This window comes from Asterias rubens, chromosome 1 (genome assembly GCF_902459465.1).
Source record: "Asterias rubens chromosome 1, eAstRub1.3, whole genome shotgun sequence".
In the NCBI taxonomy this organism is placed as follows: Eukaryota; Metazoa; Echinodermata; class Asteroidea; order Forcipulatida; family Asteriidae; genus Asterias; species Asterias rubens.
The window spans coordinates 19,107,755-19,128,204 of record NC_047062.1 but is presented as its reverse complement, the minus strand read 5'-3'; the positions used below and the strand labels follow the sequence as shown (position 1 = coordinate 19,128,204).

Sequence of the window (20,450 nt, the reverse complement as noted above, 5' to 3'; positions counted from 1 at the left end):
GCCAGTAAGCTTGTGCTCTGGGAGCCTTAGCAAGGTCAAGTCAAAGAGGTCGAGGTCACCTGACTTATATGTTGATCTACTAGGAAGGGACACTGGGTTTATGACAGCTGGGGTGAATTTCACAAAGAGTTAGGACTAGTCTTATCTCGAGTTAGGACCAGTTACTCGTCTTAACTAAGGACTATCCATGCAATTTGTATATCTCCTAGGACTAGTCCTAAGTTAGGACTAGTCCCAACTCTTTGTGAAATCCACCCCTGGAGAAATATCTACATGCATGAGGGACAGGGAGATCTGGGGACATGCTCAGCCATAACATCATTGACCAAGGACACCACTCGAAATAGAAGAAGGATGCCCAATATCCTACCTTGTATTTAAACTGGTTGCTTCCTTCAATTGCTGCAGTAAGAAAGGGTAGAGAGATGGGAACCGTGCAAAGAATTCCTTCCCCGTCATACTGCATGTGGAGAATTCAAAGTAGGAAAATTATGCCAGGTTAATGAAACTTTTAATAGTAATTTTGTTATATAATCTCTGCAACTTAAAGTTTAGAAGGAGTATGTGTATATTATTAAACTCTGGACAGTTTTCCAGCATAACTGGCTTTTTAACCAAAAGAGTAGTGACTTGGGTCTTAAATGTCAGTTTAACCTTGCAGCGCCGTGGCTGTGCAACAAAGTACCGAGTCAACACAACAACAACCCTGCCGGACTTAAACAGCCATTTAATACCTCATTGCCACTCTTTTATTTCCTTGTTTGAACCAGCTAATTTGGAAAGAAAATACACACTTGGACAAAATATAATTTATTCAAGTTTGTATCCAAACTCTCACCAGTTTCTTCGATCATGTGATTGTTTGGCCCTCTGTACACCAAAGATCCTAGTCACTAGAGAACTGAACAGCAGAGTGGATGAATTCCTCACCTGAAGTATCAAAACAACAAATAAAATGTTAATAAGTTGTTTTATATAACACCCAAGCAGATCCTTGCCATTTGATTGGAGGATTGTCCGTCACGTGATAGCAAATAAAAGTACCATTGCACGCTGAGTCACTCGCCGTGCTTTTTCGTTCCATCCGAAAAGTACCATTGCACGCTGCCAGCGTGCAATGGTACTTTTCGGATGGAACGAAAAAGCTGAGTAAAAACATCACTGCGTGCGCGTGTCTTTGGTAACGCAGCAGGTGTTACTGCAAGATCGAAGGCATAGTAAAATTACTAGCATTCGGCTTCTACAGTTGAAATTGTTTGTTTTGAAAGTTGTTTCTTTCAATCAAAATGACAAAGTTCTACTTGGATGTTATATAAAACAAATAATGAATGTTTTTCATTCGTGCAATGGTGCGAATATGTTCATTCGTTGAAAGCTGGAATGTTCCATTCAACTCGGCTCCGCCTCGTTGAATAGAACATTCCATCTTTCAACTCATGAACATATTCGCACCATTGCACTCATAAACATTCATTATGTGTATACTAATATACGACTCTTACCCACAATTTCAGGTTACTCAATTATAATGTCTAGCTCAAGGAATCAGGCTCTCTGATCAAATAAAAGAATTTGTTTTGGTAAAATTTGAAAGGCACAGAAAGATCAATATAGAAATAATATTGTGTATTACTTACACCCCACAACTGAGCAGCAAAACCCAGTACAGATGCCCTTACTCCATCTGCTATGTAAGGAATAACGTCCTCTCCTAATCGTGTGTCTTTGTACAAAACACGCAGAATGTTTAAAGCATGGACCTGGTTGAATAAAATTTCAAGCAATCTTTGATTATCAATTTTGCTGTGAATAGTAGTATACATAGTTAGCTCAAAATAGAGGTAACTGTTATTAAATACATGTAAGTTAAACAAATATGCAGTTGTATACAAATATAACATGGTTTGACTGTCCATCTGAAAATAAGCCATGTTACAGTTGTTTTACTATACCTCATACTTTCATACTTCTTCAGTCGCGGCAAAATAAAGGATGGCGCATGACGCGAGTTCAACCACTTAAGGATTAAACAAATTTTACAAAATTATGCAAGTCGCCAGACACACAAGGCCTGAAGGCCACTTCAAGGTGTGGGCTACAAATATTTTTTTCCAGAGGCCGTTGCCACCTACTCCTAGGGCTTAAACAGGATTACCCCTTTTACAGTCCATACGGATGTAGGCTTGGGTATCATCAGTCCGAAGCCTGGTCGGTAGAGCAGAAAGCACTACCTCCCCAATTTTATGTAGCAAGTGTCACGACCGTGATTCGAACCCACACTCTGCTGATCAAACACCAGAGCTTGAATCCGGTGCTCTTAACCGCTCGGCCATGACATTTGTGTGTGGTATATAATATTGTCTATATTATTACCTGAGAAATAATGGCCTCACTGCTTGATGATGAAGGTAAAGCAAGATCCAGCAGCGTGGTCATAGCATGCTTAAAGCACCTCTTCCCAACCGTACCAGGTTCAGAGCTTACTAATGCCTGAAAGAAATAACCAGACAATTTGTTAGTAGGAAAAAATATGAAAACAATCTATTTGTCTTTTATACAAAAGAAATATTATCTTTTGCATAAAAATTGATTTTATCATGAACCCAGGTTGCATCATAATTTGGGTGTGATCCCTGGCTATTACGGCAGTAACAGGTTGAATGGCTTTTGACTGGCACTCCCGAACAATGATAAAACAAACCAAAAAAGGAAGGTCGCCAACATTAAGGGCTAGATAACTCAGTTGGTAGAGCACCGTCCCGTTAATCTGGAGGTCACAGGTTCAAGTACAGCTCCAGTACACTTGTCATTATTCAATCCTAAAATGATGAAATATTACGTCAACAAAAAAAGGCTGAAAACTGCTAACCTGTATAGCAAATGTAATGCCAGCACTACGCCGTGTTGCACAAAGCATAGATTGAGCAGTAGTGATATCAGACAGAAACTGCCTACCTGTATAGCAAATGGAATGCCAGCACTACGCCGTGTGGCACAAAGCATAGATTGAGTAGTAGTGATATCAGACAGGAACTGCCTACCTGTATAGCAAATGGAATGCCAGCACTACGCCGTGTTGCACAAAGCATAGATTGAGTAGTAGTGATATCAGACAGGAACTGCCTACCTGTATAGCAAATGGAATGCCAGCACTACGCCGTGTGGCACAAAGCATAGATTGAGTAGTTGTGATATCAGACAGAAACTGCCTACCTGTATAGCAAATGGAATGCCAGCACTACGCCGTGTGGCACAAAGCATACATTGAGTAGTAGTGATATCAGACAGAAACTGCCTACCTGTATAGCAAATGGAATGCCAGCACTACGCCGTGTGGCACAAAGCATACATTGAGTAGTAGTGATATCAGACAAAAACTGCCTACCTGTATAGCAAATGGAATGCCAGCACTACGCCGTGTGGCACAAAGCATAGATTGAGTAGTAGTGATATCAGACAGGAACTGCCTACCTGTATAGCAAATGGAATGCCAGCACTACGCCGTGTGGCACAAAGCATAGATTGAGTAGTTGTGATATCAGACAGAAACTGCCTACCTGTATAGCAAATGGAATGCCAGCACTACGCCGTGTGGCACAAAGCATAGATTGAGTAGTAGTGATATCAGACAGGAGACCTTGTAACCACTGCTCAGGTAGCTGGTGTAAGGATCCTACTTCACTCCTACAGTACATGAAGAGGACAACACTGGTTAAGAAAACTACACAATCCATAGAAATGTTGCTATTGCCATGTATGATGAGAATGGTGATGGCAGACAAAGAATTTCAGTGAGCACAGCCACTCATCTGCTACCAGGGTGTTATAACAGGGAATTGCACAGCCTGCTCAGCCCATGAAGATCAATCCAAAATCTGAGCATATTTATTGATTGACATGGATGTGATAAAATTGATCAAGTATTAATCACCAAGTTTTAAGATTTCTTGTTTCCATTATCCATGCCTGATACTTCTTGGAGACAATGGACACACTTGCATCTGTTGCCCTCTGTCATTGCCTTGCCCCCCTAAAAATGTTCCCATAGAGCTTTACAATTTCCTCATAGAGGTGCCCTTTACAAAGGCAAACAACAAAGTATCAGGGCTGATCTTCAATCTTGGAGTTGTCGTGAATTAGTTTTAAGTTACTTTGTGATATAATGCTTACATCCATAGCCTTGTAGTCAGCATGATGAATCCAGCATGGGCCAACTCAAATGCCCCTCTGTGTTTAGACTCCTTCAGTAATCTCAAGAAAAAGGTCCCGATCTCCTCCAACTTTGAGAATTGTCAAAATGAAAAAGAACAAATTCAAAATCTGAACATAAAGAGCAAATCAAGGTAGTTTTTTTCAACTTTTATGCTCTCCGTGGCACCCCACTGTTGTTTTACTTTGTTTTCTTAAATATTGTTAATGTATGTACATGTGCTTGTAAATGTGATTGCCCGAATAAATATTATTATTATTATTTAGCATTTTCAAGAAGAGCAGGCATCCCCTAAATGTGCAAGATACATTGTTATGTAAACAAATGAATAGACAAGTAGTCAAATTTGCCCTTTAATGATGTATGATAATTGACCTCATATCACAATGTGATATGTTCAACAGATTTGTTTTGTTATTTTTTAATTGGAAAGGGGAAAAGAGGGACAAAAAATATATGACATCAAAAGTAGAAAGATGACACATCAGAGCAATAGGGAGATAGGGAGTTCCTGCATATCTTTGAAAAAACATTGTGCTCTATTCCATTTGCTTTCCAGTTTTTGTGCCTGCTGAGATTGGCCTTACCTGTTGTGGTGAAATCAGTCCAGGTTTGGAGTCGTTCACAGTGACTGGTGCTGACGATGCAAGTAGACCCATCAATAAAGAGACTTCTTTCATGCTGCGCCAACAGCACACCAGGATCATCTGTGGGGTGACCTTATGGGCCTTGGGTTCTACATTTATTGGCTGATGGCTGGAGGATCCTTCACCGTGCTCCGGGGTCGAGTCAGGATGTTCAAGATCTGAAACAAAGAAGTTGTATGGTAAATTAATGTAGGCTGTCATGACTGTGCAAGTTTTGAAGTTTTGCAGTTATTCCAAGATTCTTAAAGTGTGTGATTTTGTTTCATTCACAAGTCAAAGCAATGAACTTGGATTCAAAGGTTGCCAAACTCTTTTGAATATGTGTCAGACTTTCACAGCCATTATAACTATCAGATCAAAGTAGACGAAAGTTTATAATACTAATTCACTGTAAATAAGATTTTGCTGAAATGGTATATCTTTGTAAACATATCACATTATACAAAGGGAAAGTTTTTAAAAAATTCAGGCCTTGATTTTGCAAAGACCAAAGATTAATCTAATAACACTTTTCAATCTTAATTTCTGAACAAAAAGTGTTATCTTCAAGTATGCGCAAATCCTCCAATCAGATTTGCAGAATGGAGTGGTGATAAAAACCTATATTGCACGGCTAATATCGCTACCTGCGTCTTGTGTGTTCTATGTCACGCGCCAAGTTTGCTTGAAGATAAATACGTTATCACACGCGCACTCGTGAAAATCTGCGTCCCATCTACGCCCCATATCCAACTCAACCTTCGGCCTCGTTGGATATGGGACGCAGAAGCGCTATATGTTTCGTATTCCACTCGCGCTTGTGTGATAACTTATAATGTCACAATCCAAATCACAATCAGGTCCAACACAAAATTTGAACAGCCTAAAGAATGAGCCTAAAGAAGTTCATGAACTTGTGTCAACAGAAGAATCACAAATGCTGAGGTTTTTTGGGGCAATTTTTTTAAATAAAATTATTTATTAATGGCAATAACAGTGTGAGGATCATGTCTTCACTGGGTGGTAATGAACTTGATTGGTGGCTGGCCGCTGTTAATGGACCAAGCCGAAGTGATGGCTAGGTCAATTAACAGCAGCCAGCCATCAACCCGGTCATTACCTCACACTTTAATTGCCTAAAGAAAAAAAAGAAAAACAAGAAAAAAGAAAACGAATGTATATATTTTGCTGCTACACTAGCTGTTGCCATCCTCACCATGATCAGTTTCCACAGGTATGTAACCCTCCGGTGATGAATTACACACAACCACCGAGGCAGCATCCGCTACATCAAGACATAGCTTAATCACCATGGTAACTATGGATGCCCATTCAGTGGACTTAGTAACATTCCTATAGGTAGGGAAACAAAATGTCCATACATGTATTTGAGTCACAGTTTGATGCAGATTTATACAGAAAATATGTACGAAAATTAACTCATTTTATACAAATGCAATTTTTCATCTGCACAAAAGCTAATTTAGCACCCTAGCCCTTGTTATGGTGGTCTCCCTTTTTTGTCAATATCTTTGTTCAGGGATGCAATTCAGAAGCCATACATTTTGCCAACTGCCATATATCCAATTTGCTTATTTTTTAAAGGTTTTTAGATACAGTTTTCTCAAATATGACTTCACCTCAGAGGGAAATATTTAGCAGGTGGAAAAATAGTTTAAGTAAGAACTTCATTGTCAATTAGCTTTCAGTCTACTATTAAACAATTGTGGTTTTTACAATACTATATACATAACTATGTTCTTTCTAGTACAGTATGCTAAAGTAACAAAATGAAACAATACCTTAAATCTACATCAGCAAGAAGCTCCCTGATGCAATGCAAGACTCCATACATCGGACCCTGAACCGCCGCCTCCAAAAGACTACCTTTAGCCACGCCCACCTGCTCTGTCAGAATCATACTCAGTTCCTCGAGGATTCCCATGATGCTTTGGGAGACGTCAGCAGAGGGCGTCTTCAGGGGTAGCGTAAGCTGACACGCTAGAAGGCGTAAAGTGAAGGCTGCTGTTTCGCAGTGATGGGGTTTATTGCTCGATGCCAGGTGCAAGGCATCCTTGTATAGCTGCCTTAGGTGTTCTTCATCCTGGCAAAATAGAAACAAGTCCATCGCGTTATTTGTTTTCTTTCACAATAAAGCACGTCTTTTAAGTGCGGCTACAGGTACAGCGGTCAGGTTGGTGTAGTGCATAGAGCTATAAATATTGACTAGAGCGCTAACTTGCTCTGTGTTTTGAAGCCACCCTGGGTGCAGACATGTTTGATGTGTTGCGTGACTATGGAACAATTTTAATTTTAAGAGAACACACATTGCGGCGAATTTGTTTTACATTCGGCGTGTGCGCTTACAAACGCGACTGCTCATTCGAATATGGCCGCGCTTCGAAAACCGTAAGTTCGACTTGATTGACGTACTAATAAAAGGATACGCGCCTTTTAACCATGACGCACATGACGCTCGCAGTTTGTACGCTCATCAGCAGGTTGTGCGTTTACATTGGCTGCATTTTTTGGTTCGATGATACATAGAAAAGAACAAACGCACTATCATGCAAATAGCCGTACAATTGCCGTACAAAATTTCAAGCTTTTGTCCTGGTTTGTACATAAACATGGATGCGCTCACACGGCTTCAAAACCTTAGTGCGTGTATAACGGGGTGTTAGCGCTCTAGTCAATATATATAGCTCTATGGTGTAGTATCATCTTTCCTCGCCTTCCACCTCTGGGACCCCGGTTAGAATCACACTGGGGGCTCTATGTGAATTGCTGCATGGGTTTTCTGAAACTTCTTCCATGTCTTCTCTTTTCTTGTTTGGCTCTAATAAGAGCGCTGAGAATATATATCCAAATCCAAATACTGCAAGGTTTCCAAGAACTCATGCATTAAGGTTCATCCTTTGCACCACCCTTAACAGCTGTAGCCAAAGCAACTAATTCTGATACAGCCTAAGATGCTTAATTCGCAAAAGAGTCTTTAGCAGTCCACTTTAATAGTAACAATGAAATACACAATACATAACTTTACAAAATTTTTTCCAAGGGCAAAACAAATCAGAAATCAGACTAAAGTAGGAATAATATCACGCCTGAATTTTCTAACACCTACCATCAATCCTAATGTTTCTTGAGGAAGGTTACTGAGCAGGTCAAAGGCCATGACCTTATTACTCTCATAAGGGTCAGTGAGTCTGTGCAGAAGAAGTTGGACATTGTCTGGAGTCCAGACTGCATTCAGATCAAACAAGGAGGATTTCTTGTCTGCAATGGTAAATAAGCAACAATGATAAATATCTCCTAGTACTGATGCAGCTGCAGTTTTGCTCAATACACACCTCATATTTAAATTGAAGCAAAAATGACACAACAAACACACCAATGAGTCAGTTTGTTCCAGCAATGTTAATGTCAAGTAGCCGAGCAGTCTAGCTCACTGAAATCGAGTTCTGACGTGGTGGACAGCAGAATGTGGGTTCGAATCTCAAAAACTCAGAATGGTAGTGAACATTCTTATTTGACTGGTTACATGTACATACTCCACAGGTGTCCTCGAAACCTGATTAGGCCAAGTAAAAATTTCTGTGCTAAAAAAGAGCCTCAGGTTCTAGCCAGCCATTGATGGTAGATAGATAATTTGATCAGTTAATGGATATTTGTGAACCTTTTATTCCAGGAGATTACCTTTGGTCTTACAGCTGTATACTTGGACCATTGTTTTGAGAGTGTAAAGTGATACCGCCCTCTTTGGGTAGCAGCTGCCAGGTTGTAAGCCTCCAAAAAGATGGTTCGTCAGCCAAGATAAAAATGCCTGGAATAAAATGAGTACTCAACTTAAATATTTATGACAAAGCACTATTATCTATGCGATATTTGTGTTATCTCTGAAAACAAGCCCTTGAAAAGCACACAATGTGAAGGTTAATTTGTCAATCAAGGTATTGAAAAAATAGGGAGACCGCCGGGTAGATAGCTCAGTTGGTAGAGCTCCAGTACGTTAATCCAGAGGTCCTTGGTTCAAATCCCGCTTTAGTAAATTTGTCTTTGTTCAATCCAAATCATTTAAAATGTGTCTATTTATTTCAAACATGCAACCATCATAATTGTCCTGTTACCTTATACCCTTCGATCAGTTCTCCTGGTGAACCTGGCAGATTCTTTGGTGATTCTTTCTTGTCCCGATGAGTCGCCTGTTTTAGACAAACTCTGCCATTTTCTCTCAGTCTCACAAAAAGCTGTTTCAAGAAAGAACAATACATATCTTTAACTTACTTGAGTTGTGGAAAATTTTTTATCAATTTGTTAAAACCTCAAGATTGGGTAGGGACTGGATGTAAAGCTCCCAGATTTTAATTCAAGAAAGTATGGTGTAAAAACGGAGTGTCGTGACTGAGCTGTTTAGTGCACTAGAATCAAATTCTAGTGTTTTAGTCATGGTGCTTGTGTGCTTAAGCAAAACCTTTAACCACAATGACTTTTATTCACGGTTGGCTTGTGCGTAAAGCGCTCGCCTCTCACCAAGGTGACCCCGGTTCGATTCCCGGTCGGGGCCATATGTGAGTTGAGTTGTGCGTTGGTTCTCTGCTGTGCCACGAGGGTTTTCCAGACTATCCGGTTTTCCTCCCTCAGGAAAAAATCAAACACTTTCGATCTTGGCTGTGCTCCGTGGTCATAATGGGTTGATGTGGCTGGCAGCTGAATGCGCCCTTGCATGCCTGCTTCTCGAACACGTTGTAGCCGCGTCCTTCGCAATTCAGCTCTTAGCTGCGAGTAAGGACGATTAGCCCCCCAAATTATTATTATTATTATTATTACTTCATCCTTGGATAAAGCCCTAACTGTTGTAAGTAAAAGAACCCAGTACACCTAAGAGAAAGGGTTAGACCTGGTGTTTCAGGCATGTTTGGCTGCAGAATGTTTCAGGCATGTTTGGCTGCAGAATGTTTCAGGCATGTTTGGCTGCAGAATGTTTCAGGCATGTTTGGCTGCAGAATGTTTCAGGCATGTTTGGCTGCAGAATGTTTCAGGCATGTTTGGCTGCAGAATGTTTCAGGCATGTTTGGCTGCAGAATGCACTGCATTGCAAAACCTTAGAAGATGGTACGTACATTGGTCTAATATTTTAAAATAGCTCCAAATACCCATCAAAAATAATAAGTGCTTTGATAAAGCTCTAAAGGACTGACTTTGTGCCCAGTCACAATCATGACTAACTTTTTCCAGATCTTGTATTAAACAAACTCAAGCACTTTTCATTCATCATTATGCAGCGATTGTAATCTGATATATAACAAATATGTGACTCGCTACGTGAAAGTGAGTCGGATGTTGACGATTTCAAGGATCGAGTTATATGCATGGATGGAAAGAACACGCCAACAGCAGTAATTTGGTATGTCTTAGCTTTGGGGTGTATCGCGATGCCGAGTTACTTCCGTTTGAAATTAGCCAATACATCATTTTTTCTGAAAAACAAATTACAAGTAAAGTGATGTTTTAAACTACCATTTCGTGCAAAAGGACACAAATTAGACATACGTATGATCACAAAATTGTTGTTTTCATAGCTTTATTGCCTAAAAGTAAGCGTTCTAAGGGTTAACCATGCAAATATAGATCTTAAAAAGTAAACAAAAAAAGTGTTTTTCTCTTCTTTTTTTCTCCACATTTAACTGTCCATTACTTAATGATGTATTGGGCGACATCTGACTCATTTTCACGCAGCAGGTCACATATTGAGATATCTGCTACATCAGTGGATTTCAAACTGTTTTATTTTCTTCATAAAATGGACCCCAAAAATGTGTACCCATGATGATTGTGACTGTGCACGTATTATAAAACTCCAGTGGCAGGAAAGCCCACTCAATCAGACGGTAGTCTTAATCCATACATACCTTCTTGAGATATGCTCCAATCTGCTGTCTAAATGAGGGAGACGGACTGCTAATATTCAACAGCAAGAAGAATTGGATGAGTGAGAGTTCCTCAGCAGACACCTCCTCTGTTGTCTTGTTGCAATCACAGAGGAGTCCTAAGGCGTCAATGCGGACCTAACGCACAGAACTACAAAATCAACTTACGAACACTGATATACAGCTAGAAGAATGCTGGGAGAAATACATGTAAACAAATCTTATCTCACTCATTATTATATACCATCACTGAGAAAATTGAAAATAGTTCAAGTGATAAACCTCTTTAAAGATGATTTAAACAACATTTAATGCAAAAACGAAATCGGCTTAAACCCCAAGATTGAGCGTCTACAGCTTAAAATCAGAAAATGTAGAACAACACATGTCCAATGTTTTTTTGTTCACTATTAATTTATTGTCTGAGAAAGAAGATGACATCTTATTTTTCTGTTCCAACAAAAAAACCTTGTGTACATTGCAGCAATTTTAGCATTTGGGCTGCTCGTTTCATTTTTTACCTCAGAGAAATGTTTAAGTGATAACTGGTACTAAGTGAGATTTCAAGTTGTATATTTGTTTTAGGACAACTATCAAGACCTCAGATAATATGAAAGAGTTCTCAAAAAGAGTGATCTTGTGTACATACCTGACTATCTTTATGGCACATTGCTTCCTTCAGCTTGTTGTATGGCACCAGACCTTTCCACAGTAAACTGTTCTGTGATTGGTCGACATCACCACCTGGACAATTACCATTATGCTTCACTAGACCAATCGCACGAGCTGTCTTAAGGCATGTGACTATCGCCCCCAGTTGTCCCGGTTTGTCAAGGGATGCCGAGTCATCGTTGGTTTGAAGAAGGTGAGTGACGACAAATGCAAGCGCCTCTGGGCTGCACTTTAAGAGTCTTGGGATGTAGTACTACATAGAGAAATGTGCAAAAATAAAGATACATAAGATCTAATGAAACTGATTTTTGGTCATGACTGTTTCTTTCTTTTTTTTTCTTTCTTATGTTTACAGAATCAAAGTAAATTAAATAGAAGATCAGGGGTAAACACTGAGAATGCAAACAAGTATAATATAACAAAACTCTATGGAGATTATAGAATTAGATCGGTGAAATGAGACAAACGACAAAAGTGAGTTGCATACAAAATTATAGGATGAATGCAGAGGCAAAAAAGAATACGATTAGAATCAAACACAAATTGGTGATAAATTAACCTTATTATCTCCATCACGTGGCCTGTATTACCAAGTATGTAGAGCATCAGCTTCAACAATCACAAGAACCATGTAAAAAGAGAAACAATTATAGTCAAGTGTCTTGTTTGCTCAGGGACACAAGACAGGGATTCAAACACACACCCAATGACATAGCTACCAAAACATGAGTCTAGTGCACCAGACTGCTCAACCACAATCGTTATAGACCAAGAACTAAAGAACTTGACAACAAGCGATTAATTTATGAGTATTTAAGAACTCACATCAATCAAGTAGGTTTTCTGATCCTTTGATGTTGTTGTGCTACACAGACATTCTAAGAAGGGTAGAATCCATGTTGTCTGCCAGACCTTCAGCCCTCGTGCTTTGTCTACATCTACTGCGTTTGTCACCAAGTAATCTTTGTGATCATCGAATAATCTGGCAAGAAGATCGCAGGCCTGAAATGCATAACAAATTTAAGTATTAGTTTCATTAATGTGCGAGTATACTCCAGAGGAGGTTTCTGCACAGTACAGAAAGTGGAAAGAAAGCTTGGTTTTTACATTGCCTAAGTGGTCCATTCTTCCAAACAATGACTTATCTGTTCTTCTCCCAGTTGGATCAATTTATCGAACACAAGCTTAGGGATGACCTACATGTTCACTGTACACATGATGTAGGTTCTAATAGACTTTTCAGGCCTTCTAAATAAAAATTTTCTCATTTTCTCAAGCGCCTAAACAAATCAGAAAACAAACTTTTAAGTAGGACAAATACCACGCTTGTCTATGCTTCAACTAGTTTGCTCTCCTTCAACAACTTCTTGGAAGAAGCTATCCCATAAATCACAGTAAGATACAAATCATCAATTATTGAAATGAATTTCTAGATGCATGTCTGCATTATCATCAAATACACACCAGAGGCTAATGTTCTCCTTTTCACAAACAGACTTTTAAAAAAAACTTTGTTATGGTAGATGGATGGGCACGTAGACAAAATAATGTTTACACATTGAAGCAATGCTCTTAATGCTACTCACATAAGGAGCCAATGTTTGATCCCCAAACACAGCGAGTAGCTCCTGAGGCATTGTCGGATACCATTCCAGAATCTTCAGCGTTCCAAGATGTCTAACCAGACAACCCAAAGGCATGTACTTGCCTCTTACATGCCAACTTATCTTAACCAGAGAGTTGAGAAGTCCACGTAGGAAGGGATCGTCGGAAGGTGTGTATTCTATAGATGGAGGGGGAGGAATATTTTGATATTTAAAGGCAGTGGAAACTATTGGTAATTACTCAAGATAATTATTAGCATAAAACCTTACTTGGTGACGAGGAATGGGGAGAGGTTGAGAGTATAAAACATTGTGAGAAACGGCTCCCTCTGAAGTGACATAGTTTTCGAGAAAGAAGTAATTTTCCACGAATTTGATTTCAAGACCTCAGATTTAGATTTTGAGGTTTCGAAATCAACCATAAATGCACACAACTTCATGTGACAAGGGTGTTTATTCTCTCATTATTATCTCGCAACTTCAACGACCAATTGAGCTCAAAACATTCACAGGATTGTTATTTTATGCATATGTTGAGATACACCAAGTGAGAAGACTGGTCTTTGACAATTACCAATAGTGTCCACTGTCTTTAAGAGGGTAGATTTGAAGAAAAATTAATCTTCACAACATATGACATGTGTTTAAATACCAAATTTTTCAGGACTGACTCTAGGAAGATACTTTGTAGCTTCCTTAATTTTTGGCGGGCAAGACGTCTGATGGAAATAGTTATCTTGATATATTTACCTTGACTTGTAAAGGGTTAAATGCAATCATATCAAGTGGATACATCTCAATTCAACAAATACAGAGACAAGATTAATTAAAACTGTAAACCAAAATAGTAAAGATACTGACCCTCTTTGTCTTTGGTAAGAACATGAAGATGCAGAACATTTTCCAGTATACTCTTGGTCTGGTATCTGATCCCCTGTAGGCAAGGACACAAGTTAAAGAGAGATGGCACTTATAAGCTTGAGGTTTATCTGTTTACAAATGTTCACATGGTATAAAGATGGTCAACATGAAAAACATACATTGATTAATGTGCCTACTGGCGCTCTACCAACTGAGCTTATTGTAAGCAGTCTCCCTATTTTGTAAATTTCTTGTTAAAGAGGCCAGTCAGAAGCCATTTGCAACTTGCACTTGCCCTATAGCAATGGATCACACCAAAGTTAAAGATACGACCTTTGAAGTGGCAGCAGAGCGATCAACTTATCAAATAATTAAGCACTTGGTAAATCCATTGCTCTCCGAAGTATGCGCATGCTCGGAATAAAAACCATGGTAATTTCTCTGTCTGTCTGCTGCCACCTAGTGTTCCAAAAACCCAATTGTCCTGAAAATACTTGGAATAACAAGTTGTCCTTTAAAGATTTAAATATGTGCTTCTTACATCGATAGGGTGATCCCAGTTTGTCCACACATACTGGATAAGGTGCTGTGGAATCACCGCTGTCCCAACAAGCTCGCCCGTCGTCTGCAAGATTCGCTCACTGTCATGGCAACCTGAAGTCACGGCAACTACCGCACTCGTTGTCCACAATGTGAGAGTGCGAGAGGCAATCAGTGCAGAGCTGGACTCAGTGAGACTGTTGAACAGAACAACAAATTATGCTGAAGTAAAACAATATTACTCTAGAAACTTAAAACTGTATTTACACAAGGGTCGTTATTTGTCAACTAAAAAGGCTCCTCCAGTGTTATAAAATTTGCAGTACCTTCAATGTTCTGGAGAAATTATTCTCTTGTTCCTTTGACTTATCCAAAGGGTGAAGCAATAATGGTCAAGTGTGTTGCTTAAGTACACAAGTGTTAAGACTCGAACCCACACTCTGCTGATCAGAAACAGCAGAGCTTGAGACCAGTGCACTTTACCGCTCAAGAACAACATGCCATTGTAGATTAATATAATTAATTTTTGCTATTTAGTTGTACTTTTAAATATTTGTTATGTCATATCTATTTTGAACTATTGTAATGACAAAGTTCAATTCAATTCAATGATCCATAAATAAGGAGTTAACAAACAAAAAAAAAAGCAGAAAGATCCTCATTTTGTCCTCACCTTTGCGTAAGATTTAGTATCTCAGGAAACAGTACATGCAGTAGGAGGTTATGATCATCAGGACCGAGACATCCCTTGATGAGATCCTTGGAGTCTATCATTGCCAACACTCCATGACAGATGAAGAGATAGGACTGAGAGGGTAGGCTGGCTGGGTCTAGCTGATACAGACGATGGGATGAATGCAGAGATGGACTCATGCTGGTAACATGATGAAAGAGGGTCCAGTACATCTGAAATAGACAGCTGAATATTAATCAAAACTTCTCATCGTATTTTATCTTCAAGCAAACTTGAATCTTTAATTCTGATTGGTTGACCCATAGAGGTGTTATAATAAATATATCGCACGGCCCATATCCAACTCTTAGTATTGTGCTGTTCTAACTCTGCATATTGCGCTATTTCAAGCTGTATGCAAAATTGTACAGCTGTTCTAACACCGTGTATTGTGTTAAGCTCCACTTCAAATTTGCCTGAGGATAAATCACAGGCTTTAATCCTCATTTGATATGGGGGCAGAAGTTATGTATTTTTCCATATTCCACTCGCACTTTTGTTATGATAACCAATTATGTCTTTCTTCCAACAGGAAAACTTTGCACAGAAAAGTTTCTTACAGATATCAGGAAAAAACCATTACTCTACAAAAATCAGTCATAAAATGTTTGTTTTTTTTCATGAAAAAGAGAAAACTGCCAAACAATTTTTTGGGGGGGACTCAAATAGAAGTATAAAATTATCAAGAACCATTCCTCGTTGGGTTTAAACCACTAGTTTAAAACCTCTTCACCACACATTGATTCCCTTAGTAAAAGTTAAACTTCATGAGATAGAGCAGCATAAACCATCTTACCACACTACTAAGGCACTGCCCTTCTGTTACCAGTGATCTGAGCATGAGTACCAGGGCCATACCTGCAGCACTTCTACAGTCCAGTAGATATGAGGCTGTAAACAACAACAAATATTGAGGAATGAGAACTGCACCAGTAATCTTAGTTTTCTTTATAATGGGATCAAATGTACCACCATAATCGTGATAATCAGGGTCCTATAGTTTGGGTGTCGAGTTTGATTTTGTGGGAGTGAGGAAAGATCCTAGTAAATCACAAAGAAAAGTTACGACTGAAGGAAATCTTAACTAAAACTTGTTTAAGCCAAGATTAGGGAAAGGGTGTCAAAATTTGCAAAAATTTTTAACACTGGATGTCCAAATTGTTCACTCACAATACATTTACAGTACAAGTAAATGGCAGGGCAGATAAAAAGCAGGGTATCTAAATTAAAAACAGGGTGTCCAAAAGACATCAAGACATCCCTCTAGCTGATAAGAGAAGAAAAAGTTTGTCTTACCATCAGCCAAGATTGTCCACATTGAGTGAAGTACAGCCTCAAGCAACTCAAATATTGCAGTTTCACCATTGAGGCAACGATAGGGCTGAAGGCATTTCTGTATAACAGCCATGAGGGCCCGGACTACAACGAGGCAGTTATACATAGCTTCATTCTGGCCAATTGTGTCTTTGATGCACCTAATCAACAGAAAATACACAAGGAATTATCAAAAGAAAATGTACAGACTTTAGGGTCAGCTAAGTGTGGTGACTCATAGGTTCCTTTCACCTGGAGAATCAGCAATAGCGCCACCATGTGGCGATGAGACTATTCCCTTTTGAGACCTAGCCAAATAGTAACGCAAATGTCAAAATATCCTGCGTTTATTCTTCGACTTCAATAAAATTCCATCAATGATCACCCCTCTAGGAATTCTCATAAGCATTGTACAACAGCCATGGGAAAATATCCACCCCTGGCTGAAATCAATCATGTCTAAAGCCCGGTTCATACTGAATGTGAATAGAACTTGGACATCACGCCTGTTTTCGCTGTGAATGTTTCGCAGGAGTTTTCACACAAATCAACTGACGCAAATTATTTGTTGTGAATTTGTGACGTCAAAATTTGTACCGAATTTGCATTCCCAAGAAGTATGAACCAGGCTTTAAAGATAGCTTCTGGGTGGCTTGAGGGCTTTGAAGTTGCTTTATTGGGTCTAAAGGGTCCAAGTCTGATAGTTTAGACAACTTTGTAGATGCCAAAAAATGTACACAGAGTGTTTAAAACAGTGCGTGTGTGTGTTTAAGTTTGCGTGTAGATTAGGTTGGTACCCTTAATTAAACTTCACTAATACTAAATAAATAAGAAAGGAATGCTTACCTTGTGGTCTCCATGAAAACTTGCAGGGAACTGTGAAGAAAACTGACCACTGCAACAATAAAGACAAGATTACTGTATGAGCCAAACTAGCTGCATTTAAGGCTCAATCACACACTTATCCTAAAATAGATTGTACAACATACATGTTCTCGGTGTTTTAGAAAACTACACTCAACACTGCAAAGACTCGACTCACTGTGTGATGTCACAGGTTACACTCCACATTTTCTATACCCATTTCCAAGATGCCTCAAAATCTATCACACAAAACATTGAACTAATCAATGCCAGTGTCCAGTATTTGCTAAGCAAGATTTTATGAAATTGAGTCCCAGTGTAAGAACCTTATTACCACCAAAAGTTTCTCTTTAAACCAAAGCTGCAGTCCCCAATGTTAGACTTTGATAAACTGGACCACTTGAAAAAATCAAGAATGAATGCTCACTAAGCCTGGGCGAGTAGTGACGAAGTCGCATTATTTTGAGGCACGACTAGTTGAGTAGTAAATTTCACTTGTCGCCCAGGCTTAACTCAATGCTCACCTCTATCAAGTACAGATGATAAACTCTTCTCTCCTAACGGGAAGTTTTCAAGCAGTCCTGCGATCATGTCCACACATCTCCGGTGATCTTTGATATTACGCTCTTGACAAGACGAGAGTTGATCACAGAGGGCTCTACTCATCTTTGAAGCTACGTGCTGGTGATCTGCCTGCGGCAAACTCTGCAAGATACTGGCAGGATGTTTCATGTGAAATATGAGATTTAATTAATGAAGAGGGAAGGGGTAAGCAAAAAGAAGAATAGAGTTTTAAAATGCATTCTTCTGTTTTATGTTGTTGGACATGAATTCATTTTGAAAAAGACTATTTCAATTCATTTTTTAATGTCAACAGCTTTTTTCCCTCTCACAACAAACTTTTGATAAAATGGCTTTTATTAATGCAGACCACAGTATGTACTCAATTCAAGTGAGCATTACACATCCATCCCTCGCCTAAACAGGCTAATGTGCACATATTCATGAGAAGCATGTTTGAGAGCACCAAAAGACCAAAGAACTATATCATTGGGAGCTGAAAAAGTCACGAAAATTACGTATTATTGTGAGGAATATCTGACGTCCAAAAGCTATTCTCGTACAGAGTTGAATGACAACTTACCTAACAACAGTCCGATGGAGTGGCTCTTTGGGTCCTGTTGCCATGACTACTTGAGTGAAAACATTCTGATACAGTTCCTCTTCAGCCCCAGGAATGGTTTCCTGCAGTTGTTTCTTCAGTGCCGAGCCAAACTTTGGAAAAAATGTTTTAAAATAAAAAATAAGAAAACAATGCATTGTCTTTGTATTTACTCTTCATTCAATTTGTCAATCTGTCAAGGAAACTACCTCATCAAGAAATAACTCGGAGGTCTTTGATTCATTAATTTTCTGAATCTGTGAGTCTCCTCAATTCCACCTTTTTAAACACCCAGGTGTAAGAATCACCAATTTTCTCAACAATGGGCTGCAATTTTTCATCAAACTGTTGTGCTTTTAATCTTTCTCTTATTGCCGTTTTTATAAGAAAGCATCCCCTTTTGAGATTGTTTTGTAGTTTTTGTGCATTTCAATGAATTGTGGTTTCTCTGAATGCTTCCATTTTAAAAGCAAAACACTCAGAGGCCTTTGGGAAATGGCCGCTTTTTAGGTGTTTATTAGTGGTAGTGTGATTTACCTTCTTCAATGATGCAACTTGTTGTAAAGACTGGCTCCCATCCAAGCAGTCCAGAAGATGCTGCCACGGTAAATATGATGGCTCACTGGCATTAATGAAACCTGTAAAAAAAACAATAAAACACAGTGCTGCAAATGGTTAATAATTTTTTTAAATTATTATTATTGGTTTCTTAAAAAATATTGTGTTTAAAATAAAGAGTTTAACAAAAATAGACTTTCTAAAAATAACAGAAAACCATTAGAGATACAATCTCGCCATCATCAATGATTGGAAGAGATCCAGAGCCTTAGTTAGTTGCGATAATCATAACCGATCATCCTCCCGATGGAGGGTCACAAGCCATATAATGTAAACAAATTCTGAATGGGCAATTTTGACAATTGTGACCAGACTAGGGTCAAGATTTGCCCAATTTTTACCACACTCAAAAATCATATGCCACACGTTCTACCATTCAAGTTCAACATAGCCATAAATTAAAATAGAGACAACGTTTAAATTATAAACAGGGAGATTTTCTATCAGAACATGGAAAGATTGCTTTGTTTTCAAAGAACTTTCTTTAGAATCAGGGAGAGCTTGAAACTCTGGGGACTGTGTGCGACCGTGGAGGTAGAATAGAAGGGGGACCATCATGGTGGAACAGGGAATACTATCCATTCCCACCCCCCCCCCACCCCAGTTGTTGGTTGGTTCATGGTTGGTTGGGTCTCAAACAAAATGCGCCAGATATTAACACATCAGTCACTGTCGGCAGGTCAAAAGATTATGATGAAATTATACCATTTTAATTTAAATAAAACTAACATCGGATCCCTAACATCTACCTTCTTCAGATTTCAACATGTATGATTAATTGCTTGTTCAAATTCAAGCCAAATATCTATCTCGCAATTCTATACAAAAAATATAGGCATGCTACACTGTTGTCCGGAAACTGGACAGAAACATTAAAATAATGAAATATGAACAAAAACGCATGATTTTTACACACAAACAAATTATTATTGAACTCTCATTTCAAAATAGGTATCCAACAGACATACCAATCATTTGCAGCTTATATTTTTCTGCTACAGTCTTCATCTTTGAACGTAAAATGTGGTCGGACGTGTGATCATTTTCCGTCGGACTTTCCCAGGGACTTGCCTGCAGTTGTTGTGTGTACAAAACACACGTGCCCTCGCAGTACGTGACTGTTTGATGTTTTTATTGTCTATCGAACTCATGCAACAGTCGTAGTACTTTAAACCTGTTTACAAAAGACACAGACAATCCATCTCAATGGAAGAAAACATTTATTATTGAATGCAGATTGAAATAGTCTGATTTTTACCAACTTTTAATATGGTAACATCTCAAAACAATTTGTTTAGCTGTTTACTTTTATAGCT

At 38.9% G+C, this 20,450-nt stretch overlaps 1 protein-coding gene across 1 annotated transcript in view; it reads right to left on the bottom strand.

Moving 5' to 3' along the window:
- LOC117295445 (thyroid adenoma-associated protein homolog) overlaps nt 1-20,189 on the bottom strand; it is a 28,900-nt gene extending 8,711 nt beyond the window's left edge. Inside the window, exons 1-26 of the mRNA XM_033778111.1 lie at nt 20,103-20,189; nt 19,054-19,154; nt 18,499-18,629; nt 17,879-18,069; nt 17,337-17,385; nt 16,473-16,651; nt 15,973-16,067; nt 15,117-15,349; nt 14,445-14,640; nt 13,904-13,976; nt 13,025-13,221; nt 12,264-12,440; nt 11,416-11,691; nt 10,749-10,904; nt 8,967-9,086; nt 8,536-8,662; nt 7,964-8,115; nt 6,639-6,940; nt 6,053-6,189; nt 4,798-5,015; nt 4,171-4,280; nt 3,558-3,684; nt 2,374-2,490; nt 1,638-1,760; nt 839-930; nt 371-460 (exon numbers count right to left, since the gene is read on the bottom strand). Coding sequence (XP_033634002.1) covers nt 371-460; nt 839-930; nt 1,638-1,760; nt 2,374-2,490; nt 3,558-3,684; nt 4,171-4,280; nt 4,798-5,015; nt 6,053-6,189; nt 6,639-6,940; nt 7,964-8,115; nt 8,536-8,662; nt 8,967-9,086; nt 10,749-10,904; nt 11,416-11,691; nt 12,264-12,440; nt 13,025-13,221; nt 13,904-13,976; nt 14,445-14,640; nt 15,117-15,349; nt 15,973-16,067; nt 16,473-16,651; nt 17,337-17,385; nt 17,879-18,069; nt 18,499-18,629; nt 19,054-19,154; nt 20,103-20,142 — 3,809 coding nt within the window. The 5' untranslated portion in view covers nt 20,143-20,189. The remainder of the gene's footprint in view (nt 1-370; nt 461-838; nt 931-1,637; nt 1,761-2,373; nt 2,491-3,557; nt 3,685-4,170; nt 4,281-4,797; nt 5,016-6,052; nt 6,190-6,638; nt 6,941-7,963; nt 8,116-8,535; nt 8,663-8,966; nt 9,087-10,748; nt 10,905-11,415; nt 11,692-12,263; nt 12,441-13,024; nt 13,222-13,903; nt 13,977-14,444; nt 14,641-15,116; nt 15,350-15,972; nt 16,068-16,472; nt 16,652-17,336; nt 17,386-17,878; nt 18,070-18,498; nt 18,630-19,053; nt 19,155-20,102) is intronic.
- Between the last annotated feature and the right edge of the window lie 261 nt (nt 20,190-20,450).